Raw genomic sequence first — 24,056 nt, forward strand, 5'->3', positions numbered from 1 at the left:
AAAATCTCTAATTATAGTACGCGTCATGATAAGAATATCTTTCGAACCTACAGTGGTGTTGCAGAAGTTTGAAATCCCTTGTTTACCGCCCAAATCTCTGCCCCTCCAAGGGAACAAGTAGCTACCCAAGATGGAATAAATTGGCTAATTTATTCCATCTTGGGTAGCTACTTGTCTGCCATTAGAAGGCGGTCGATAATGGTGGGCAATAGAATGTTTCAAACTTTTGCAACGCCACTGTGTTTCTCGAGGGATTAACGAGCATATTAAAGATCTGAAGGATATCTAGAAGAGGCATCTAGCTGTTGAATAGACAGGGAGTGTGGTGATGCTGTGAGTATGACCTCATCCCTCATATTTCATCCTCAGGTTCCAATCCGTCCTCTCACCCCTCTCACCCATCCCCACCCATCCTCCCCCGTAGTATTAGCATCACCCGCCATACCACATCATGAATTCTCCATCTCAGAAGTAATCATAATGGGAGGATCTATTGTACGAAGATCGGGTTTAACAAGCGAAATCTTAATTTTATCACTGACATTATAAAGCGCCGGTCGCTCTACGTCGCGAATACATACATATAGTCAACTCTTGGTAGAAATTCTAAAAATAAAAAAAATAAGCTCATGTGGAGACAGTGCGGGGTGTGGAGTAAATCAACATCATCCGAACCAACAGGGGAAAAATAGAATCAAAGCCAGGAAAACCAGGCCAGACCCCATCAAAACAAATAGCACGATAATGCCTCAAGAGAAAAAGGGAAGAAAAAAAGGGTGGCTCGTTAATAGCTAGGCCTTTGTCATGAGGTTCCGGCGCGTGGGAGTTCTCTGGGGAGGGTTCCTCTCTTACAGGCCCGAAGGCGCCCTTTAACAAACGTAGCCTAGTTTGAATCGTTGGAGGGGGAAATCGCGCGCCTCTGCAACCCGGTACTCGGCGTTTGCTGGGCTCGAACCTGTTACCTCAAGGACCCCATCGCGTTTGCACTGTCAGGGTACTGCCATGAACCAGTGAGCCACGCTGGCAGGTTAACAATACCCTTCCAATTTGACCTCAAATCCGAGCTTTTGCTAACGTTTTGGGAGCTTTCTGGATGTATTCTTTGATTTGTTTTACTTTTTATTGTTTTTTTCGCCTTTGAAATCTCTGTTCTTCGTGTCTGACTCTTGCCAATATCGTTTTCTGGTCGATTGCCGTTTTGGGACCCGATAGGCTTCAGATTAGAGATGAGGTCATCTACCCCACGAGTAGAGCACAGTAGATATGGTCAAAGCTAGGAAATGACAATAGCACGGTGTATTCACATCTAACTAGTAGTATCAACATGAACTTTGATATAACAAACAAACTTATCTCAATCGGATCACTCAAGGACAGTGGGGGTATCATGTACGAGCAGGCAGGGCGAGGTAGGAGACGGAGACAGAGAAGACGACAGATTCAGACGGTTGGTATTTACAGCCGGACTTGACCACCGGTCACTTGAGCCCAATCCTTCGGCTCAAAGGGAACATAAGTGCTTCCCTGTAACCAGTAGAGCCGGTCATTCTTAGAAACCAACGAGGGATCAACACCCTCACTGCGTAGTACATGCTTTTGCTGCTTGTTGTTGCCAGTAGACTGCATCTCAGTCGCGACGCGAAGGAAAAGAGGCGCTGCAAATCGCGGCAAATTCTGAAGGGTGTGAGCCGCCAAGCTGTCCAAGGTAGCTCTAGATGGCTCCAATGCAGGACCGGAGGTACCGCTGGCCACCTGCTGGTTGAAGACAATGGCGGCACACCCAGCGCGACCATCGTGGTTAGGCAGAGCCACTCCGTATACGTTGGCTTCATGAACCTCTGCGTGTGAGCCGAGAACCTCCCCTACCTCGTTTGTAGACACATTCTCGCTCTTCCAGCGGTATGTGTCGCCGAGTCGGTCGGAGAAGAACCAACGACCATCTCTATCCCAGCGCACCATGTCTCCAGTGCGGAAGTAAGCGTCACCTTTCTTCAGCACATCGCGCACGATCTTGCTCTCTGTCGCCTGGTTGTTCTGGAAATAGCCTTGGAAGTTGGCTTTAGGATCGTTCGCATCGATGACGAAGAGTAGCTCGCCGGGGTCGCCTCGAGGCACCTTCTTGCATAGACCTGTCTTCGGATCACGCCATGGCTCCTGGGTCTCGTGGTCGACGTCAACAATAGCTGATCCACGGCCAAGAATAAAGTTGCCCAATACACCGTTACGACCGATCGCACCGGCTGAGAAGTCGTTGGAAGATTGGTTCCAGGAGCCGGATGTGCCCTCGGTAGCTGCGTAGAACTCGCAAATGGTGGGGATGTTGAAGCGGTCCTTGAAGCGATTCCAGATATCGGGCCGGAGACCGTTGCCGAAGGCAACTCGAATGTTATGCTTCTTGTCCAAGTCTTCTCCGGTTGTCGCGTCGATTTCGGGAGGTACAGCCATGATGTAACGAAGCGTCTCGCCCACGTACTGGATGATTGTTGCGTCGTTCTCGCGAGCTTCCTTCATAAAGGTACGCGCGGAGAACTTGCGGCCAATCACAAGGGTCGCCCCGTTAAACAAGCAAGTGGCGAAGCCCATAATATAAGCGGAGGAATGATATAAAGGCATACACTGCTTGTGTCAGCCAGAGTTCTTACGTTGGAGGAAAAATCAAGTCTTACCGTGAAGAAGCGATCCGAGGGGCCGACTTTCATCCAATCGCCTACGAATAAGGAGGCAGCCCAGCACTTTTTCCAGCAGACAATAGCCGGCTTGGGAAGGCCTGTGGTACCACTTGTATAGATCAATAAAGCCATGTCGCGGGCAGCCTGCCCGCCACGGACTTTGTCCTCTTCGCGCGCCGGCTCCATTCCTAGAACCTCGGCTTCGATGTCAGGTGTATGGAAGACGACTTCGACCGGGCCTTTTCCATCACGGAAGCTCTCTGAAGCAAATGTTTTCAGCTGCTCTGGCGGGAAGCAGTTGCGGACTTCCTCGTCGACGATAAGGAGCTTGGCACTCGAGGTCCGGACCGAGTGGGTCAAGGGCTTGCCGGACAAGTTGTAATTGATAAAAGCGGGAATGGCGCCAATGCTCCATAGACCCAGGGTCATAAAGATGAAGGTCGAGGAGTTCATAAAGTCTATGGCGACGATATCTTTTTGACGAACACCGCGGACATTCTTGAACCAGGCTCCGTAGCGCAGGGCCATCAGGTAGGTCTCCCGGAAGGACCAGGTGCGGCCGTTGTACACAATAAAGTCATTATCTGCGGTCGCGGGAGAAAGCGCTTGGGTCTCGAGGTTATAGAAGAGGTTCAAACGGTCGCCACGCTCAGCGACGCGCGCTTTCAGGGCCATCTTTAACCCTGAGGTGATTAGGCCAATGTCGTGGGAGAGCGCCCATCGTGCATTCAGGTAGGCAGCGGCAGCCGCAGCGGCGGGTAGGGCGATCTTCAAAGGGAGGTCTAACCAAACAGTCAGGGCGATTAGTAGGGTTATGGATATGGTTGTCTTGGCAATGGGCAGGTGTGCTTACCAGAGACCAAAGGAAGCGGCATGGCTGCGATGTGAGGGAGCGAAGGGGCAGATTGGTATAGCAGTTGAATGGATTGTACTTAGAATTGGTATCAAGGGACCATAGCAAGTAGGAAATAGGGAAGGAGACTCCGATGAACAATGAATGAGATGGATGGATGGATGTGGTGAGGTGGAGGTGGAAGTGGTTGAAGTGGAGATTGAAGTGGAGCAGGTGAAATGCGAAGATGCCGAGGCTCGGACTTGCCGCCTTGCTCCGTTGGTCACAACAGAGTCGGAGTCATGCCTGATGGGGAATGGACTTCGTTAAATTGCAGATATAGTAGTATAACGAGTACTCTGTTATTAACTTCATGCTAGTAGTAGTCTGTCCAGGTGGCTGTATTGTCCATTTAGTATTCAATAGTTGCCCAGGTGGCAATAATCAGACATATTCGATCTATATATATCCACAGTACCCTCCTCTAGACATGCACCAATCCTCTCAATTTATTATACAACCAAGTGGGATCAACCTTGGAAGTTAGAATTTAGCTGCAACTCCCTCAAACACAAAACATGCCCTGCGTCACAAGAGACCTGAGCCGATGTGACCGGACTATATCGTGCTGGTAGGGTTCAACTTGCCACATGGTTCTGACCGTGCAACTTTGCAATTGCACATGCGTGCCAACTCGTAGTAGTCTGCTTTATTGATACCTTATTTCCTTTTCCTTTTTTTCCACTTCATACTATTGCGCTGACTTCACCTTCTTGATCGATGGTACATTCTCATATTCATCCTCCATGAAGATTCGAAGCGCCTCCAACCCCTTCTCGAGTACCTCCGTCTCACACGCGTATCCAATGCGAACATAACCCTGAAAGTCCTCGCCACCACCGAAGCAGAGACTACCCGGCACAAACATCACGCCGCTCTTTTCTTGTAGAGTCTCACAGAAGGCGACATCATTGATAGGCTTCCCCATCTTCGTGAAGCGGACAAAAGCGGTTGTTCCCGCCTTGGGCTTGATCCAGTCGCACGCCCATCGGTGGGAGTCGATGAACTTCTCCAGGATGGCGAGATTAGTCCGGGCAAGTTCGATGTTACGTCTGAGGAGGTTGTGGATGCATTCCGGGGCGAGGGCAAAGCTGGCAACCGCATCGCCGATCTGTCCGACTGAGATCGCGGTATAATCACGGGAATTGGCACATTTCTCAATCAGGGAGCTGCTCCGTGACGCAATCCATCCCACTCGGAGCCCTGCAAGGCTGTATGCCTTGGACACTGACCCGGTCGTGATGCTGTGTTCATAGCAAAACGACAGAAGAGATGGGGGGGAATTGCGGATCCATGGGGCTAATGTTGTGGAAGAGAGGGCGGTATACCTCATCGGAGAAGATGGTGATGGAGGATTCGCGTGCGATATTGACTAGACCTTTCAGAGTATCATGAGGAATAATGGCTCCGGTTGGGTTCTGGGGGTTGCTGAGGTTGATTCGGTCAGCTCTATCGACTAACAGTGGTCTGTTTATTATTTGGTCAACACCTACTTGATAATGATCATTTTGGTATTGGGCTTGATCATCGCTTTCAGCTCCTCGAGATCGAGCTGCCACCCATCGGCCTCCTTGGACTTCCATAGACTGACTTCAGCACCGAGCGACGCAGGCACTGAATAGAGTTGCTGGTATGTCGGGTAGTGACAGATGACATGATCTCCCGGGCCCAGCAGGCTGTACAGAACGAGAAAGTTGGCCTGTATCGCGCCCGCCGTGATCAAAATATTATCTTTGGGTAAACGTGCTGTTGTTTTGGCCGAGTAGAGATTGGAGAGTGTGTCTCGTAATTGATCCGAGCCCCGGATGGCGCCGTAGGTGAGCTTGGTGGATTGGAGCTTGCCCAATGGGTCTGTTTCCTTGTCCTCGGACAGAGCGCGGAGGTCGTCGACCGAGACTGAGGCACAGCAGGTTTCCGCAGTGTTGAACTTGGCCGTGGTTTCATACTTGTCCATCCACTAGAATCCTTCAGCATGCGGGACATAGCCACTGGAGGGGCAGAGATAGGAATGCGGGGAGATACCTGCTCAACGGCGAAATCTTCGAGCTTGACCATGATGGCGGGTGGGTTATGCAACAGGCCAATGGATTTGGATTGTTCAGGAGTATTTCACACAGTTGCAGCTCCTGCTGGCCGTGATCCACCGGGACTTTTTTTTGGGTGTTGAGTTTGTAGTAAAGAAAGACTTCTAGAAGCGTCGGGCTCGGCGTTGATGCCGTGTCACGTGGAATCCCCGCATTGAAGCAGCCACGACTAGTTCAGCAAAGTGCAAAGTGCAAAGTACGAGTAGGGGCAGAAGGGAAGAGGAGGAAAATAATGAAAAATGATAGAAAAATAGCTCAACTCATAGCGAATAAGGAGATACAAGTAACCTACTAGTACCAGAGCCTCAAAGCTCACTAAAAGCAAGGCTGTTCCTGAGCTGCAGCAACCCGCACCGCCTCCGCCCGCGTCATCGGGGCTAACGGGGCCAACCTTGGACCTCCAGCCTTACTCCACTTCACTTCACTCCTCTCCATCCCCATCTCACTTCCACCTTCTCACATTTCTCACATTTTTCTACCCTTCCAATACATCATCATCCTCAACTTTTGGATGTCGAACTATCGCTAGCCTCCTCCGGCGACTCATCTGCGCTCTCTCCCTCCCGGTCGCCGTGGTAATTGGGTGCCAGCCTCCCCTACACAAGATGCGGTCATCCGCATCCTTCCTCTCGTTGATCGCACTGGCCACTCTATCCGTCCCGGTGATAGCTTCGAGCAACTACTCTGATACAACCCTTGTCTCCCGATCCTTCTCTATCCTCGATGATCGGCCCCCGAACTGTCCTCCCTGTTTCAACTGTCAGCTCGACAAGTACGACTGCACCCATTTCTCCCCATGCAACAGCTTCACCGGCAAATGTACCTGTCCATCGGGCTTTGGCGGAGATGATTGCTCAGCCCCAGAATGCGGTGCCTTGTCCGATGGTACAAATCGTCCCATCCGTGAAGGCGATACATGCGAGTGCAAGGATGGCTGGGGTGGTATCAACTGCAACGTCTGCCAAAACGATAACGCCTGCAATGCCATGATGCCAGAAGGAAAGGATGGAGTTTGCTACAAAGAAGGCGTCACCGCCAAGGAGAACTTTCAAATGTGCGATGTGACCAATCGAAAGATTCTTGATCAGCTAGGTGATCGGAAGCCGCAAGTGACCTTCTCGTGCAAAGACGACGATAAGTCCTGTAACTTCCAATTCTGGGTCGATCAGGTTGAATCTTTCTACTGCGGTCTGGACACTTGCGACTGGGACCTCAAGACCGAAGTCGATGCCAACACTACCAACTATCGGTGCGAGAATGTCGAGTGCAAGTGTATCCCTGACCGCTTCTTGTGCGGCGAGAACGGATCTATCGATCTCAAGGACTTCTTAGCACAATTGATTAAAGGCCCGGCCACCTTTTCCACCAAGGCCACCCGGCAGGGCAGCAGCAGCGTCTTCTCGGAGCCCCAAATGAACACTCTGATCAGCGGTGTCTTTGGTGACCCCAGCATTTTCTTATCCTGTGACTCTGGAGAATGCCTCTACAAGACGAACATTCCAGGCTACGAGCGCCCGGTCAAGACGATTAACACTCCTCTCATTGCAGGCGTGATAGCTGGGTGCGCACTCTTCGTTGTCGCAGCGATCTTGATCGTCTGGTATCTTTCTCGCCGTGCTGCCCGCCACAACTATATTCGCCTCTCTCTGTCTGATGATTCGGATGATGAGACCTCAAGGTTGCTTGCCGAACACCGACCGGCTGCTCTTTACTGGGACAATGTGTCGTATCATCTCAATGGCAAGGAGATTATCTCCGGCATCCAAGGTGCATGCACTCCTGGACAGATCACTGCAATCATGGGAGCCTCGGGCGCTGGCAAGACCTCATTCTTGGACATCCTGGCACGGAAGAATAAGCGAGGTGCTGTTTCAGGCAACTTCTACGTGAACGGCGAGAAGATCGACGATAATGATTTCAAGACCATGACTGGATTTGTTGACCAAGAGGACACGATGCTAGCGACCTTGACTGTTCATGAAACAATTCTCACCAGCGCTCTTCTGAGATTGCCCCGGGACATGAGCCGGGCGGCGAAGGAGCAGAAGGTCTTCGAAGTCGAGAAGCAGCTTGGTATTTCCCACATCAAGGACCAATTGATCGGTTCGGAAGAGGGCAAGGGCCGTGGTATCTCTGGCGGTGAGAAGCGTCGTGTTGGCATCGCTTGTGAGCTGGTCACCAGCCCTAGCATTCTCTTTTTGGATGAGCCCACCAGCGGACTGGTATGGTACTCCCCCATATTTTGTTTGAGAGCCCGGTAGCTAACGAAATCCACCTCTAGGATGCTTTCAACGCTTTCAATGTGGTCGAGTGCTTGGTCACTCTGGCCAAGACCTACAACCGTACTGTCATCTTTACTATTCACCAGCCTCGCTCGAACATCGTTGCCCTTTTCGACCGATTGATTCTCCTCGCCGAGGGTCGCGCCGTCTATTCAGGCCTTTTCTCATCGTGCCAACAATATTTCGATGAGGTTGGATACTCTTGCCCAGCTGGATTCAATATTGCCGACTATCTTGTGGATCTTACTATGCACGCCAGTGGCGCGCATTCCAATGGTGCCTATGAAGTGTATATCGATGAGAGCGAACAACTAGACGGACAGACAGGTCCGCCCAGAACGGCTTCAAGCAGTCTGAGAGCGGTCAAATCCGTCGCCAGCGTGTCCAATGTCAGTTTCGAAGACAATTCTAGCAGCGCCGCGGAGCAGACACGGAGACCAAAGAACAAGCGACGCATCTCAGTGAAGCAGCAGCAGGAACGCCAGCTGTTCTCGCGACGCAAAGACGATCGCCCGACGACGCCTAAGACCGACGAAGAAGATGCCACCCTAGAAGCTTCTGACGCCCAGCAATGGCTGCGACTTTCCCGCCAAAAGCAAGGCCAAGTTCCTCCGCAGATTCTCGATGACCCCGACCAGCTTCCGCCACCGGCCCCCGGTACATCTGATCTTGATCTTCTCGTTGCCAGCTATGCTGACTCGGATGTGGCTCGATCGATTCATGATGAGATCGTCGCTGCAGTTCAGAGTGCACAGGCTGCCAACGGTTCTGCCAACTCCCATCTCGCTGGCGAGACAGGATTGCAGCCGAAGGGCTATGCCCGCATCAGCTTGACGCGGCAATTCCTCATTCTATCTCAGCGCACGTGGCGCAACCTGTACCGTAACCCGATGCTGATGCTCACACACTACGCCATCGCGATCCTCTTGGCTGTGCTATCAGGGTTCCTCTTCTACGGCTTGACCGATGATATCAAGGGCTTCCAGAACCGCCTTGGTCTATTCTTTTTCATCCTTGCACTGTTCGGCTTTAGCACCCTGACGAGTTTGACGGTCTTCTCATCCGAGCGACTCTTATTTGTCCGGGAGCGTGCCAATGGCTACTATCACCCGGTGACCTACTTTGCCGCCAAGGTTGTGTTTGATATCGTTCCCTTGCGACTTATCCCGCCCATTATCATGGGTGTTATCATCTATCCGATGACGGGATTGATTGCTGCCTGGCCAGAGTTCCTACATTTTATGCTGGTTCTCGTTCTGTTCAACTTGGCGGCCGCTAATATTTGCCTGTTTATTGGGATCATCATCCGCGACGGCGGTGTGGCCAACTTGGTTGGCAGTCTGGTGATGCTCTTCAGCTTGCTGTTCGCTGGTCTGCTTTTGAATCACGATGCTATCCCTAGCTCTGCTTTGTGGCTTCAAAGTGTAAGTCTTACCCTCGATTCGGTTTCTGCTCTTTCTGAAATTCCCAACTGACGTGGATTTAGCTCTCGATCTTCCATTATGGGTTCGAAGCCCTCATTGTGAATGAGGTCACTTTCCTCACCCTGATCGACCACAAATATGGTCTCGACATCGAGGTACCTGGTGCATCAATCTTGAGTGCCTTTGGGTTTGACACTTTGGCCTATTGGTACGATGTTGCGGGCCTGGCCGTGTTCTCCGGGGCCTTTATTATCATTGCATATGCAGCGATGCACTTCCTGCTTGTTGAGAAGCGTTAGGTCTGTTGATTAGACTGCGTGCTCAGTGATACTTTGCCTCTTTTCTGTCGTGCGATATGTATTTTTGTTGTATCTCGTTGAGTATATTCGGGAATTTGCTAGCAAGTTGAGTGCTGGGATGCCCAATCAATGAGGGACCAGGTGCTGTATATAGACGATATTTATCTGTTCATCTACTTCTGTGTATCTATAGACATGAGGAGTACTAGTTTATCTATATTGTAGTCCGTATAGTTCCAAGGCTACTACTACTACTATAAAGTATGTACGCCGGGTCGGCACGTGAAGACGTCATGCTTCGCACCCCAGGCCAACTCCAACTTCACCACTTCCATTTCCACTTCCACCCACTTCAACCCATCCTTCCAACATACTCACACTTCATCCTATTATATCTCCCCACAAGAGGTACGTTTAGGGTGGATCTCCAGTCTCATCAAGTTCCCCTCCCCAGCCCCTCCATTTTCATTTCCACCCCCCCCCCCCCCCCAGTGGGAGGACCACGCTAGTGCCCACCGCCCAGTTCAAACTTCAGACAGACTTCGCTAACACCTCGCAGCTCTCCACCCCCTGTACCTCTCTTGCCTCTCTTGTTACCCATTCGCCTTGGGTTATTCTGCAGATTACGCAGCTTCTGATTTGTGAGTCGAGCCATTCTCCTTCCCCCTTCCCCTTGGTCACCTCGTCGGTCTCTGTGATTCCGCCGACTTCCCTGGGGACTTTTGGGCCGCGGACCCCACAAAACCCATCTCATCTCCAATTCCGGTGTGCACCTGCGTCTCTGCGGCATTTCGACCCTCCGTCATCCTCCTCCACCTCCGACATCGCGACCTTTGCTCACCAGTTTTTAGCTAGCGCATACCTTCTCCTCTCTGCCCATCATGTCCGGTGAAGCGTGGCTCTATCTGTTGTCGGTGTTGATCAACGCCGTCAACCTCTTCCTCCAGGTGTTCTTCACTATTATGTACAGCGATCTCGAGTGGTGAGTACCTCCTACAGCGAATTGATTCCCTCAATGCACCTCTCAGGCAGTCGCCCGAGGATGCTCCTTCGCTATGAAATCCCAGCTGACCTTGACTCCCCCCGCACAGTGACTACATCAACCCTATCGACCTCTGCAACCGCCTCAACGCCTACATCATCCCCGAAGCCGCCGTCCACGCTTTCCTGACCTTCCTATTTGTGATCAACGGCTACTGGCTCGCGATCGTCCTGAACCTGCCTCTCCTCGCCTTCAATGCGAAGAAGTACGTCCCGCCCGCGTCTCGCACGCCTTCTTTTCCTCCCCTGATCTGCTATCGCACCAGTGAGGCTAACATGGATTTTTTTTGTGTCTATAGGATCTACGAGAACCAGCACCTGCTGGATGCGACCGAGATTTTCCGCAAGCTGAATGTGCACAAGAAGGTGAGTCACCGCCGAGCTCCCAGGCTATCGCATAGGATATCGCTAACTCAGCACTCCCCCTCCAGGAATCGTTCATCAAGCTGGGCTTCCACCTCCTGATGTTCTTCTTCTACCTGTACAGCATGATTGTGGCTCTCATCCGCGACGAGGGCAATTGATTTTGTACCAAGACCGAGCATGCGATGCGCAATGGTCGTTCCAACTAGCCCCGAGGACCTCCTATATCGGCAGGGTTTGTGATATTTTCACAGTCATGTCACAGTTCGCCGAGGATATAAACTGTTGTTTTGAATGCACTGTGCGTGTCCTGGCTGATACACGTTCATTACGACTCCGCCATGGGACTCCGAGCAGCCATCCCTGTGATATACACCGGTATTGCTAGTGCTCTGGCGGAGTGAGTAGACGACCCTGGATGATGTGGGAGAATCCTTTCGGTTATTGAGCCCAGATAGTTCGGTTCGGTTCGACTTGCGCTGTGTGGAGTAATAGATGGGTGATGATCTCTTTTTCCCCTCTTCTTCTGTCTAATGCGGTGGAGTGGAGGTGTGCAGGGCGGTTGCTGGCCGGAGAGGTTTATGTTTTTCTCTTCTGGTCTGGTTATCTTGCTCTTTCGTTCAAGTTCTTTTTGCAATTTCTCTGTTAATCCTATCCTGTCGTTCAGCCTGTGAGTTGTATATATCTCCAAGCGGTTGGCAATGAAGAGCGTACGATACCCAGTGGCATTACTAGTATTTGAGTAGTAGTAGTAGTAGTAGTAGTAGTAGTAGTAGTAGTGGTGGTGTTTTCTGACAAAGTAGTAAGTAATAAGTGGCTAATTACCTAGGGACTACTCATACTATTAGTACTCTATATCTCATGCAGATAGATGCAGTCTAGTTGATGAGTACTTCAAGTTCGACATCGCCAAGTCTCAAGTGGAGCAGGCAAGCTTCCCTCCGCCTACGTAAAATTCCACCCAACTCCAACTCCAACTCCGATTTAACCTCCACCTCCACCCTTGCGCAGACCTCAACTCACCGGGGTTTCTGCCATTCACACCTTCACCATGTCGGCTTTATTAGGCGTCGGCTATGATTCAAGCGACGATGACTCCGTACCCAAGACTTCAGCAACACCCGCCACCACAATCGTGGCCGCGCCAGAAGTGAATACAGAGGTTTGGTCCCCCGGTCTCCTACTTCTCCCTACCTCCTTTCACCCTATGAAACGAGTTCGCATCTCCATCATGATGACCAGATAAGACTAACGACCCGATAGGATCAAGCACACATGCAAATGACCCTAGCCAACACCTCGTCGCAAGCCCTCACCTACAATGCCACCTACGATGATATGACACGACCGGCCCAAGGCCCCATCAACCCATTCAAGCCCGCCGGTCCAGGCAATGGAATCAAGCGCAAGAATGTCCCGACCGGTTTCGCCGAGGAGGCCGCCATCAGCGAGTCGACTTTCTCCGCGCAACACCGTACCTTCCAGAGCTTGGGCTATACGCGCAACCCGACCCTGCCGGATCAGTTTGTCGGGAATATGGACAATGTCGCCCAATTCGGCGGTCGCGATGTCGTGCAGATGAAGCCTACGAAAGAGAAATCTGCCTCGTGGCGCGCGAAGCGCCAACGGAAGGGTGATTCGAGTATAGTCGAAGGTGACGGGGCGTATCTGGGTCCCTGGGCGAAATATCAGAATGATCAGCAGTATGATCAGTATGAGGTTGGCGAGGGGGACGATCATGTCTTGGCTAGTGATGAGGAGTTTGTCGAGGAGGATGAGACTCTGGCTACCGATGCGCCCATGCCGGCCATGAGCAAGGAAGCTACCGATTACCAGGGTGATACGTCGAAGGTGGAGACGAGCGAATTCCACGGCTCCGAGCAGTTCGATTACCAGGGTCGGACTTATATGCATGTCCCTCAGGACTTGGATGTCGACTTGCGCAAAGAGATCGGCAGTATCAAGAACTATGTTCCCAAGAAACTGGTTCATACTTGGAAGTCGCATACCAAGCCTATCACTTCACTTCGTTTCTTCCCCAACTCCGGTCACTTGTTGCTCTCCTCAGCTGCGGATGGAAAGGCTAAGATCTGGGATGTTTACCACCAGCGTGAACTGCTCCGCACTTTCTCGGGTCACAATAAGGCTATCACCGATACGGATTTCCACCCTACTGGAAGGACTTTCTTGACCGGTTCATTCGATCGCAACATCAAGCTCTGGGATACAGAGTACGGCAAGTGTATTGGTCGGTTTTCCACGGGCAAGACACCACACGTCGTGCGCTTCAATCCGAGCGCTGAGCACTCGCACGAATTCCTGGCTGGTATGTCGGATAAGAAGATTGTTCAATTCGATACGCGGTCCGGAGAGCTGGTCCAGGAATACGATCACCATCTGGCAGCTGTCAATACTATCACTTTTGTCGACGATAATCGTCGCTTCATCACTACCTCCGACGACAAGTCCCTGCGCGCTTGGGAATACGGCATCCCTGTTCCGATCAAGTTCATCGCCGAGCCTTATATGTTTGCTCTCACACGTGCGACGCCGCACCCGAATGGGAAATATGTTGCTTTCCAGTCCGGCGATAATCAGATTGTCGTTTACGGTGCTACCGATAAGTTCCGCCAGAATCGCAAGAAGAGCTTCCGTGGGCACAACACTTCCGGCTACGGTGTTGATCTGAAGATCTCGCCTGATGGTCAGTTTATTGTTTCGGGTGACAGTGCTGGATTTGCTTGCTTCTGGGACTGGAAGACAGGTAAGATGTACCACAAGATCCAGGCTGGTGGGAAAGAAGGCGGTGCTGTTACTTGTTTGGATTGGCACCCGCAAGAGTCGAGTAAGGTTGTTACTGGTGGGTTGGAGGGTGTTATCAAATACTGGGATTAGTTATACCAGCTCTGTTGGCGTTGAAAATAATTTGGGGGTTTGAATCTATGTTTTGGGAGGGCCCAAGATTCTCTTACTTTCCTGCTTCTTTTCAAGTTACTTGTAAATTTCCCTCCTCGTCCACGCTTGTCCTCATAAGTTGGACAAAATAACTTCCGAGACATTGTATTAGAAAATGTCCACCCATATTGTTATTCCCTCTACGCTTGACAGCAGCAATTTCGCAAACATGAGACCATATTCTCTCAACCCAGTGCTGTGCATCTCCACCAGAAACAGCACCACACCATCCAGTCCAGACATCGAAACTTCTTTCTGACAAGCTCCCCTCGAGGTCAACACGTATCCACAAAGCAGCAATATTTCATGCCATCACTCAACATCAACATCCACGACGGATCCTCGAGCGCGCAGGCGCTTGCTGGTACGAGGGAATCGGGAGCGAACACGAACACTCTTCCGTCTAACCCGATGCATTTGTCGGGTAATGAGACGAAGCAGACGATTATGGCGTCGCAATTCTGCGTTGATGGACTTGAGAGACTTCATTAACTTGACCACCTCTCGCTCGGAGAGTTGTTCGCATTCGATTGATTCTTTGACCTCCTCGCTCGCTTCGTCACAGTCAGCATCATAGCCACTAGTCCGGCTGGAGAAGAAGTCCATTGGAGATGATAGTCCCGACTGTCGGTACAGATCATCGTCCAGATTTGCTTTTCTTGCGAGAGGTGACTTGGGGACGCAGGGGATGGAGCGCAGTCCGTTGAGGGTTCCGGAGCGGTCTATGGTTGAGAGGTCGGTGTGGGCAGTGATGGGAGTTGAGAGGAGCTGTGTGGCTTGTGTGTGGAATTGAGAGCTGCCAGTGGGAGGTGTGCTGGAGATTTGGACCACGGGGATATAGTTGTCTATCAGCTCGTGTTTGTGGGTCTTGTCGTGCTCGCCCTTTTGACTGCTCGTGGCGGGGGTGGGAAGGGCGACTCTGGTGGGCTTGACGTTGGATTGAAGTTGGATCAGTAGGTCGGGGCTTAATCTGAGAATAGCCAAATCATTGATTGTGTCGTAGTCCATTATGACGAGGGACAAATGAAGTCGACGGGGGGGGTTGGGAGCGTTGGGTCTTTGAGGTGGTTAGAAAGAACGCTAGAAAGATGGTGATCGAAGAAGAGGGCGAGTAAGAATAAGAAGAAGAGAGACGGGAGAAAAGGAGGAAGAGAGAGAGAGAGAGACAGGAGGGAGGAGTTTGTATGTTTGTGCAAAGGGGCAGTTGGAGTGAATGAATCAAGTGGAGCGACGTGAATGGAGTGTCTAAAAGAAAATGAAACCTTGGGAAAATGGAGTCAAAACTGTCAAGAAGTGTGAAATGTAGATTCAATCATTCATTTTGCAGGCTGGAAGTCTATTATGCAACAGGAAAAACGCTAGATTTGAGACAAACACATCGATACTTCCGACATCTCAAATTAATAGATATATGCTTTTGGATATCCTCATCTCCAGAACAGGCGGGAGGCAGAGCGGATCCAATGTAACGAGGTATGCCAAAGCCACGCTGGGGACAAAAGACGAGGGTGTTTCCACAAAACCACCGCGAGAGCTCCAGCTCCCACAGCAATCGCCGAGCTCAGTCCAAGACCAAGAACGTGACTCTGCTGCTGGACAGCAGCAATGACCTCCGAGTAACGCTGGTTACTAAAGCTGATACGAGCATACTGCGTCTTCCAGCCCAAGAACGGCAGGCGGCGGTCGATGGTTTCCTCGATAGACTTGCGTAGTTTGTATAGAGGAGATTTGACGCCCCATCGCATTTCGAGATAGTTTTGTTTGGAGAGGTCGTTGATTGCATAAGTGTCGTCGCATCGTTGCTTAGTGTATGCTTGGAAGGCTGCTTGGCGGCGCACGCTGCGGGTGTAGACGCTCAGATCCGTGTCATAGACTCCGTGCTGATCGAGTTGTTCAAATAGAACGCGGACGTCTTCCAGTCCGGCGTTCAGCCCCTGGCCGTAGAAGGGGAGGACTGCGTGTGCTGCGTCGCCAATGATTGCCACGCCGGAGCTATAGTGGTGTGGATTGCACTTGATGCTGATCAGTGGGAGATGCGGGTTAATAGCGAACTGCTCGGCCAAAGCTTCGGGGTCGATGAGTTCGGGGCAGATGCCGGGAAAGTGCAGGTCAAAGAAATCGTGGAGCTGCTCGGTTCCATTCTGCAGGGAAACGTAATGCGACGAGGGTGCAAAGAGTGTGCAGGTAAACGATTTGTCCGCGGACGGCAAAGCGATGAACATAAACTCCTGGCCGGGCCAGATATGAAGATGATTTGGCGAGATGCGGAAATCTCCATCTTCGGAGGGAGGGATGCGGAATTCACACCAGAGCGTGTCGATATACTCCTGCTGATAGTCGACGCGGGCAAACTTCATCATATGGAAACGAGAGGCGGAATGCGCTCCATCGGCTCCCAGCAGGTAATCGAAGGATACCTCAATTTCGGGAACCCGGCCAGCCACGCCGAGATTATCGGGCTGAGGAGTATCGCCGGGGATGCGGCGTTCAAACCAGGCCTTGTTGGTGTTAAAGTCGGCACCGGTCAGCTTATAGTTGAAAAATAACTTGACATTGGGAGTACGCTCCAACTCGTCGAGCAGGGCATTGTTGAGAGCGCTGCGATCTAAAGCGTTGATGGCCTGTGAGATCAGGTTAGCCACTGCAGGGGTGATCCCGAGGTTATGATGTGCATAATGCAGGGGAAGGCAGGATGATTGCATACACGACCGTGAACGTCATAGGCTTGAGCCGCTTCCCATAAGGAACCATTGTCTCGGCCGTGGATCATGCGGCCATACATGGGGATGGTCTTGTGGAGCACTTCATCGATGAGACCGGGTCGATTCGAGCCTTGTAGAGCTGTGATGCCACGCTCCGAGATGGCCAAGTTGATCGACTTGGTAAAGTTGAGTGGGATGGTGGTTGGATCGCGGAGATCTACGGACGGACATGATTATTGGCTTGAATCCAGGTTGGTGAGATGAGTTCAAAAGTTCAGACTTGGAGATGAAGTCAAAGGCAGGACCTGATGGAGATCTTGGAGGGGTAAATTGCAGGCAGCAAGAGGACCTTGTTGGAGGGGAGAGATTGATGCAGAGGGTATATATTTTACGAGGAAAAGAGTCGAGTCCGAGTCACCCGGAGGAATTTGGGTGTGGGAGCCTCCAGGGCTTGCACAACGCAACCACTGCTGTTCGCCAGTACTTTTACCCTCCGATTCCTCCGGAAATTATTCTCGTCTCACAAACACACAAGCACACGATCAACGTACCTCCTCGAAGTTCATACACTTCCACTTCATCACCACGAGATGCCGCATACAGCGCGGCCAAAGACCCCACCGGGCCAGCGCCGACCACCACCACTTTTTGCCGGGGAGAAGCCATCGGGCATATGCAGAAATGTGCACCCAAGAGGAAGATGATTTAACAATTCAGCAAAAGTCGAACGCCGTCAGGGGCGGAGAAATTCAATTTGTCTGGGACCCTCGCCGGAATCACCCTGATCACGTGGTGCGATGTCGGATTGCTGAGTAATAATGGATGAGTCATCTAGATGAGGCAATCGGGCACGTGACCAGACATGTGGAGCAAACAAGACAAACAGCCCGCCTCCCACACTAGTCCACTCTGGGACTAGCCCCTCCCGTCCTCCGCCGCCTTTTTTCTCGCCGCAGTTCGTTTGGATGTTTCGATCGTCGAGAAATTGAGAAATTGACGATCTCACCACTTCCCCCCCCTCCACCACCATGACTGCTCGCAAATGCGCCGGCGTGGACTGCCCAAATGATGCGGGCACTCTCCAATGTCCCACCTGCCTGAAAATGGGTACTGACAGTTTCTTCTGCTCGCAAGATTGCTTCAAGCGGAGTTGGGTACGCTTAACCCCCACCGAGATTGATGACGGATCTATATCGAGATCCATGTTAAAGGGATTACCCGACTAATCCTTTGCTTTCCATTTTTCTAGAGCGAGCACAAGTCTATTCACAAGAAGAGTAATCTCCTTGCCAACCTTTTTCCTCCGAAAGTAGTTTCTGAACCTGATCCAGCAACCGGCCACTTCAATCCCTTCCCCGCCTTCCCCTTCGCCGGCTCGTTACGTCCTGTATACCCACTGTCCGCCACACGCACCATTCCTAAGGCCATCCCTCACCCCGATTATGCCCGCGATGGTATCCCGCGCTCTGAGCAGAAGCTCGTCGGCCGCCACACTATCAAAATCCTGAACAAGGAAGAGCAAGAGGGCATGCGCGTTGTGTGTCGCCTCGCGCGCGAAGTTTTGGATATCGCCGGCCGCGCATTGAAACCTGGAGTGACCACCGATTACATTGACGAGGTGGTTCACAAGGCCTGTATTGAGCGCGATGTATGACCACCGGCCGAGGCCGTGAGAGTAGAACCTACCAGGATTGTCGCTAACACCCTTCTCTCCCTCTAGTCCTACCCTTCCCCCCTCAACTATATGCAGTTCCCCAAGTCCGTCTGCACCTCTGTTAACGAGACTATCTGCCACGGTATCCCCGACCAACGGCCACTGGAGGACGGTGACATCGTCAACATTGACGTCACCCTTTACCACAAGGGCTTCCACGGCGATATCAACGAAACCTACTACGTCGGAGACAAGGCGCTCGCTAACCCCGAAGCGGTGCGAGTGGTGGAGACTTCGCGCGAGTGTCTGGAGAAGTCGATCGAGCTGGTCAAGCCCGGCATGCTGTTCCGCGATCCCGGAAATGTGATCGAGAAGCACGCCAAGTCACGCAACTGCAGTGTCGTCAAGACTTACTGTGGTCACGGCATCAACCAGCTCTTCCACTGCGCCCCCAATATTCCTCACTACGGCAAGAACAAGGCTGTCGGAACCGCGAAGCCTGGCATGTGCTTCACCATTGAACCCATGATCAATATTGGTACCCACCGTGACCGCACATGGCCTGATGACTGGACGAGTACTACCCAGGACGGATCGCTGTCCGCTCAATTCGAGCACACTATGCTAGTGACCGAGGACGGCGTTGAGGTTCTCACGGCCCGTTTCCCGGATTCACCGGGTGGTCCAGTCCCGATGCCAGTGACGGAGAACGGGAATTAAATGTACTGCCATATTTTGCATAGGAAATTTAGATACCTTGGGAGCAAATTTACGACTGTCCATGCCATGACTGGAGTGCTGGAACTGTAGATGTGCTTGCATGGTCTCAGAGCAGTATAACCCCTGTCATGATATTAGAATTGGAGATTGCAAGCACAATATGAATTGGGGCATTTTTACGGAGTAGTATCTCCAAACAGCCCCATCGCGTATGTGGGGCTGAGGTGAAGGTGGGGTACGTTGCTGCACACAAAATTCAGAGAGCAGAATGGTTAAATGAAGCATAAAAGAGAGCAGTATTTAATTAATGCCTTGGTCCGGGCATTTTTGACAGATGGAAAGCTCTATTAACCTGATTCCTCTCATTGGTCATCTAAAGTACCAGGTTGATTGGTAACAGTGGCATAACTATGCAAGGTCCTTGCAACCACATGTACTACTGGGAGATCCTCTTCTTTTTCAATCATACTATACATATCTCTCTTTTCATCATTCTTCATATTAATTGCTACTTGCTACTAAATGTAATATTGCCAACGGCCAGACAATCTTCAGCATGCTTTCAGGGTCACTGAGAGTCCATCGTCTATACTCTGAACATAGAATCAACGAATATGTTTTATTGCGTTTTGATTCCTACCAAAGAAGCACCGTACGGGATATCTAGGGTCATGATATAACGATTGAAACATGGAGGGAATCATATCTACAACAAAGGTTGAGAATTGACTTCAATTATATCTTAACTGGTACTACTCCATGCCCTGCTGGGTATCAAGGAAGCATGAACTTCTCCATGTTTGTATACCTGAGGTTACTTGGTCGGATAAACCTCGTCCTATTACAGGTCGAACCCCCCTTTTCAACGAAACAAGTCCAACACCGCATTATCAACATGAAGACTTGTACGCCTGATGGTACGTCCACCTGGGCAAGCTCTGTATAACCTCAACCTCAACTGCCGAATAACCCCACATCAGCTGCAGAGCCCCACGTCCATTTTCAGCCTCTCCACATCCCACATTCACATTCTACTCTCTGTCCCTCTGGCTTTCTTTTCATTCTTGAGACATTTTACTCTTTCTCCTGGTAGCAGTGGGACTCTTGCAATTATTGTGGGAAGAAATCTCCATTTGACCCATCAGATCAATCGGTAGCTCAAGCTCCAATCTCCACTTCAGACACTTCCCAATATGGCCAGCAAGCTTCACAGCGCACCGCCCTTCCGGGCCGAGCATATGGGCTCATTGCTGCGTCCCGATGACCTCCTAGAGGTTCGTGAAAAGATCCGGGACACTGGTATTTCCGAGGAAGAGGCAGGCCTGTTAGCCGTTGAGACCAAGGCTGTCAAGGATGTGGTTCAACTGCAGCGCGATCTGGGCCTGAAGGCCGTCTCCTCAGGCGAGTACAACCGTACTCGTTTCTGGGGTCTCATGTGGGATGAGTTCGAGGGTATGTCATGTTGAGCAGGCTTAGTCCTCTCTCAAACATCAAGCTTATGCTGATCATTTCAGGATCCATCCGTCTGCAGGATGCCGACGCTTCCATGTTCAGACTCTACCACCCCGACGTCGTTAGTCTGATTGAAAAGGACCGCAAGGTCATGCCCGGTGACTCCGTCATCGCCGGCTCAAAGCTCTCTTGGAGCCCCAAGCACTCGCTCTCAAACCTGCACGAGCTCAAGCTCGTCCAACAGTCCCTGCCTGAGAGCGAATGGAGCAACATCAAGTTGACCATGATCACCCCGGCGTGGTTCCACATGCGCTACAAGGAAGGCAAGGCCTATACCCCTGAGGCCTACGCCAACGACGCAGAGTATTTCAAGGGCGTGGCAGAGGTTTACCAGGCCGAGCTGGACGCACTGTACAAGGCTGGTCTGCGAAATGTCCAATTCGACGACCCCGGAATGGCATACTTCTGCTCCAAGGACTTCCGTCAGGGCTGGGCTGATGACAAGGACAATACCGGAACTGTCGATGATCTGTTCGATGCCTATGTCCAGCTGTACAATGAAAGTATTTCCAAGATCCCTGCCGATATGCACACGGGTATTCACCTGTGCCGCGGCAACTTCATCGGCGGCCGCCATTTCTCCGAGGGATCCTACGATATCATCGCGAAGAAGCTGTTTGAGAACCTTAACGTCAACACCTTCTACCTCGAGTACGACACCGAGCGGGCTGGTGGCTTCGAGCCTCTCCAGTTTCTCCCCAAGAACAAGAACGTCGTCGTCGGCGTGATCAGCACCAAGCTCCGCGAGTTGGAGGACAAGGAGGCAATGAAGGAGCGCATCTACAAGGCTGCTGACTTTGTTGCTTCGGGTAGTGGCGAGACGCGCGAAGAGGCCCTGAAGCGTGTTTGTGTTAGCCCCCAGTGTGGTTTCAGTACCCACGAGAGCGGATATCCTCTCAGCCTAGACGATGAGAAGAAGAAGTTGGCTCTGGTGCGACAAATCGCCGACGAGATCTGGGGAGAGGCATGAATGTGTGTCTGAAATGAAATGATGGTTCACATGTGGTGGTTTGTATAGGGTTTCTTGGATTTCAACAGCGACGGGAAACGAGATGACATGAGATGAGATGACACGAGATATGCATTCAACAGTTTTATCATTCTGTATTAATCTGGAGTGGGCGATTTGGATTCGTCAGGTATTTCAATGAACAATTTTTTTTTTTCCCATGTATGAATGAAGGTTCCAAGGTTGACTTGGTAACCAATGGTACTGCTATGGATTATGTAGAACCCGACCACCAAGGTATTGGATTCAATTCTCAAGGTCCCCCAATTTTAGCATGACTTCGATACATGGATTCTACTATGACCGCTTAGTACTCGGGGGCTTTCGGCTGCTTCTGGAAACATCTCGCCTGCCCGCCTAGCAAGTTCGCCCCCATATCTGATTTCCTCTTTACTTTCAACCTTCTCCTGCGCGTCATCCCTCGCCTGCGGCTTCACAATGGCATGATTATGGATCTAGAGGGAAGAACACACTGCCCTGGCTAAGAAATACTACATAGATATTGTGCCTTAGGCCTTGGCCCCAAACTTTCTTCCCCGCGTTTTGACGATCATCCCTCATTATGGAATATTACCCCAATCGGAAGGGTACGCCGCACCGTGGCAATTCAACTATACGATCTGGCAGAAACTCGCCCATTTGTTACTCTGTCAGGTAAAAGGCGTATCGAGTGGGTGTTAGAGAAGACCGACCGGCATTAGCAGGCTCACAATCGGGCGAAATTCCCCTGAAGGGGAGGCCGGACTTTGTCTGATCTCGCGCGGGGCATTTACTCCACTCGATGATGTTTTTAATTGACTCGGCACGATTGACGGTTGCGTCAAATATAGAAGGGACCCCATGTAATTAGTTTCAAGTTCTTCTATCCTGTGTGACTTCAAAGTATCATCAAGTCATAAGCTCATACACCTTCGTCTCCAACCATCAACATGGCACCCTCAACTCATTTCAAGCTTAACAACGGCACTCAGATCCCCGCCGTTGGACTTGGTACGATGCAATGACTGGCATTTTTAAGACCTAGAGACGAGGTTTGCTGACATGGAATTTAGGCACTTGGAGATCCGAACCTGGTCAGGTCCGCCAAGCAGTCTCATTCGCACTCAAGAATGGATATAGTCACATTGACGCAGCATTGTAAGATTTCCATGGCTCTTGTTTAGTGGATAGTTTTGACTGACATATTGTAGGATCTACGGTGGGCTCTATCAATGAAGCAAAAACCCAAGCGGGTGCGGTCTAACGAGATCACTAGGAAACGAACACGAAGTCGGCCAGGGCATCAAGGACAGCGGTGTTCCTCGCGAAAAGATCTTCATCACCAGCAAGCTGTGGAACACTCACCAGAACAATGTTGCGGAAGGCCTCCAAAAGACACTTGAGGCTTTGGGCACGGATTACCTCGATCTCTACGTAAGTCAATTCTTCCTTGTTTCGGGTAGATGTGGTACAGCTAACAGAAACAACAGCTCATCCACTGGCCAGTCCGCCTTGTCCCTGTAAGTAATCATCCTTTTTTTTTTCTACATCACCCCAGTGGCACATCTAACCCATACATGCAGAACGAATCAAGCGCACTTCTACCAGTCAATCCCGATGGAACACGATCTGTCGACCGATCCTGGGACCAGAATGAAACCTGGCGCCAGATGGAGGAGGTATACAAGGCCGGCAAGGTGAATGCAATTGGAGTGGCCAACTGGTCAATTCCCTATCTAGAGGAGCTGAAGAAGAAGTGGACTGTTGTCCCTGCTGTCAACCAAGTCGAACTACACCCTTTCCTTCCTCAGCATGCACTGAAGGACTGGTGTGATAAAAATGGAATTCTCCTCGAAGCTTACTCGCCACTTGGTTCCGAAGGTATGTGCCCCTTGACACATTATGTGGTAAATACCAACTAACTTGGTCATTTGTAGGCGCTCCCCTCATGGCCAATCCCGCAATTCAAGAAATCGCCAAGAAGAACGATGTTTCAGCCGCCGCTGTACTCATCAGTTACCATGTGAACAGGGGAGTCGTCGTACTGCCCAAGTCTATTAAAGAAAGCCGGATTGTGAGCAACAGCCAGATTATTTCTCTCTCTAGTGAGGATATGGATGTGTTGAATGGCCTGGCTGCACAAGGAAAGGCGAAGCGCATCAATACGCCTCTGTTCGGATGGGATCTTGGTTTTGAGGACTGGTACAAGCAGTAGAATGCTTGGCCTTGTATCTAAAACTTGCAGTTGCCTAGGAACATCTCACTATCTATAGATTGGAAAATATGATTTAAATGCAAGAGAAAAATGTTATTGACCCTGAATTTCTTCGTATTATTGAGGTTCTCCTTCTCTGGTACGGAATGATGGCAGGCTGAATTTAGGAAACGGAGGAGACAACGATCTCAAACTGAGCTTGATGCCAGCAATTTTATCGTCTGATGAAATAGTTTAAATTAACCTTGGAAGTTCT

The 24,056-nt window shown here is 51.0% G+C and overlaps 10 protein-coding genes across 10 annotated transcripts; 6 read left to right on the plus strand and 4 right to left on the minus strand.

The window, feature by feature from the left end:
• Window positions 1-1,455: 1,455 nt before the first annotated feature.
• Window positions 1,456-3,544, minus strand: N7481_013256 (uncharacterized protein; the record flags this gene model as incomplete). Its single annotated transcript, XM_057272475.1, has 3 exons — window positions 1,456-2,616; window positions 2,667-3,451; window positions 3,523-3,544. The coding sequence occupies 3 exons, from the start codon at window positions 3,542-3,544 to the stop codon at window positions 1,456-1,458; spliced, it is 1,968 nt and encodes a 655-aa protein (XP_057116663.1).
• Window positions 3,545-4,252: 708 nt separating this feature from the next.
• On the minus strand, window positions 4,253-5,616 carry N7481_013257 (uncharacterized protein; the record flags this gene model as incomplete). Its single annotated transcript, XM_057272476.1, has 4 exons — window positions 4,253-4,780; window positions 4,890-4,989; window positions 5,055-5,518; window positions 5,584-5,616. The coding sequence occupies 4 exons, from the start codon at window positions 5,614-5,616 to the stop codon at window positions 4,253-4,255; spliced, it is 1,125 nt and encodes a 374-aa protein (XP_057116664.1).
• A 634-nt stretch (window positions 5,617-6,250) lies between these two features.
• N7481_013258 (putative ATP-dependent permease ADP1) lies at window positions 6,251-9,650 on the plus strand (the record flags this gene model as incomplete). The annotated part of the gene is made up of 3 exons (XM_057272477.1): window positions 6,251-7,867; window positions 7,927-9,351; window positions 9,414-9,650. 3 exons carry the CDS (start codon window positions 6,251-6,253, stop codon window positions 9,648-9,650), a joined length of 3,279 nt encoding a protein of 1,092 aa, XP_057116665.1.
• An 881-nt stretch (window positions 9,651-10,531) lies between these two features.
• Window positions 10,532-11,215, plus strand: N7481_013259 (cornichon family protein; the record flags this gene model as incomplete). The annotated part of the gene is made up of 4 exons (XM_057272478.1): window positions 10,532-10,632; window positions 10,742-10,897; window positions 10,991-11,057; window positions 11,123-11,215. The coding sequence occupies 4 exons, from the start codon at window positions 10,532-10,534 to the stop codon at window positions 11,213-11,215; spliced, it is 417 nt and encodes a 138-aa protein (XP_057116666.1).
• An 890-nt stretch (window positions 11,216-12,105) lies between these two features.
• Window positions 12,106-13,949, plus strand: N7481_013260 (WD40 repeat domain-containing protein; the record flags this gene model as incomplete). Its single annotated transcript, XM_057272479.1, has 2 exons — window positions 12,106-12,270; window positions 12,318-13,949. 2 exons carry the CDS (start codon window positions 12,106-12,108, stop codon window positions 13,947-13,949), a joined length of 1,797 nt encoding a protein of 598 aa, XP_057116667.1.
• A 372-nt stretch (window positions 13,950-14,321) lies between these two features.
• Window positions 14,322-15,017, minus strand: N7481_013261 (uncharacterized protein; the record flags this gene model as incomplete). The annotated part of the gene is made up of 1 exon (XM_057272480.1): window positions 14,322-15,017. One exon carries the CDS (start codon window positions 15,015-15,017, stop codon window positions 14,322-14,324), a length of 696 nt encoding a protein of 231 aa, XP_057116668.1.
• Window positions 15,018-15,436: 419 nt separating this feature from the next.
• bna4 (kynurenine 3-monooxygenase) lies at window positions 15,437-17,377 on the minus strand (the record flags this gene model as incomplete). The annotated part of the gene is made up of 3 exons (XM_057272481.1): window positions 15,437-16,630; window positions 16,714-16,928; window positions 17,263-17,377. 3 exons carry the CDS (start codon window positions 17,375-17,377, stop codon window positions 15,437-15,439), a joined length of 1,524 nt encoding a protein of 507 aa, XP_057116669.1.
• A 362-nt stretch (window positions 17,378-17,739) lies between these two features.
• N7481_013263 (methionine aminopeptidase MAP1) lies at window positions 17,740-19,085 on the plus strand (the record flags this gene model as incomplete). Its single annotated transcript, XM_057272482.1, has 3 exons — window positions 17,740-17,865; window positions 17,961-18,359; window positions 18,432-19,085. The coding sequence occupies 3 exons, from the start codon at window positions 17,740-17,742 to the stop codon at window positions 19,083-19,085; spliced, it is 1,179 nt and encodes a 392-aa protein (XP_057116670.1).
• Window positions 19,086-20,278: 1,193 nt separating this feature from the next.
• Window positions 20,279-21,567, plus strand: N7481_013264 (cobalamin-independent methionine synthase II family protein; the record flags this gene model as incomplete). The annotated part of the gene is made up of 2 exons (XM_057272483.1): window positions 20,279-20,537; window positions 20,600-21,567. 2 exons carry the CDS (start codon window positions 20,279-20,281, stop codon window positions 21,565-21,567), a joined length of 1,227 nt encoding a protein of 408 aa, XP_057116671.1.
• Window positions 21,568-22,535: 968 nt separating this feature from the next.
• N7481_013265 (putative glycerol dehydrogenase (GCY1)) lies at window positions 22,536-23,800 on the plus strand (the record flags this gene model as incomplete). The annotated part of the gene is made up of 7 exons (XM_057272484.1): window positions 22,536-22,596; window positions 22,659-22,743; window positions 22,797-22,804; window positions 22,862-23,019; window positions 23,076-23,105; window positions 23,169-23,466; window positions 23,523-23,800. 7 exons carry the CDS (start codon window positions 22,536-22,538, stop codon window positions 23,798-23,800), a joined length of 918 nt encoding a protein of 305 aa, XP_057116672.1.
• Between the last annotated feature and the right edge of the window lie 256 nt (window positions 23,801-24,056).

Source organism: Penicillium waksmanii (assembly GCF_028829765.1).
Source record: "Penicillium waksmanii strain IBT 27052 chromosome Unknown utg000010l:1.0-3698451.0:1.0-3701458.0, whole genome shotgun sequence".
Lineage (NCBI taxonomy): Eukaryota > Fungi > Ascomycota > Eurotiomycetes > Eurotiales > Aspergillaceae > Penicillium > Penicillium waksmanii.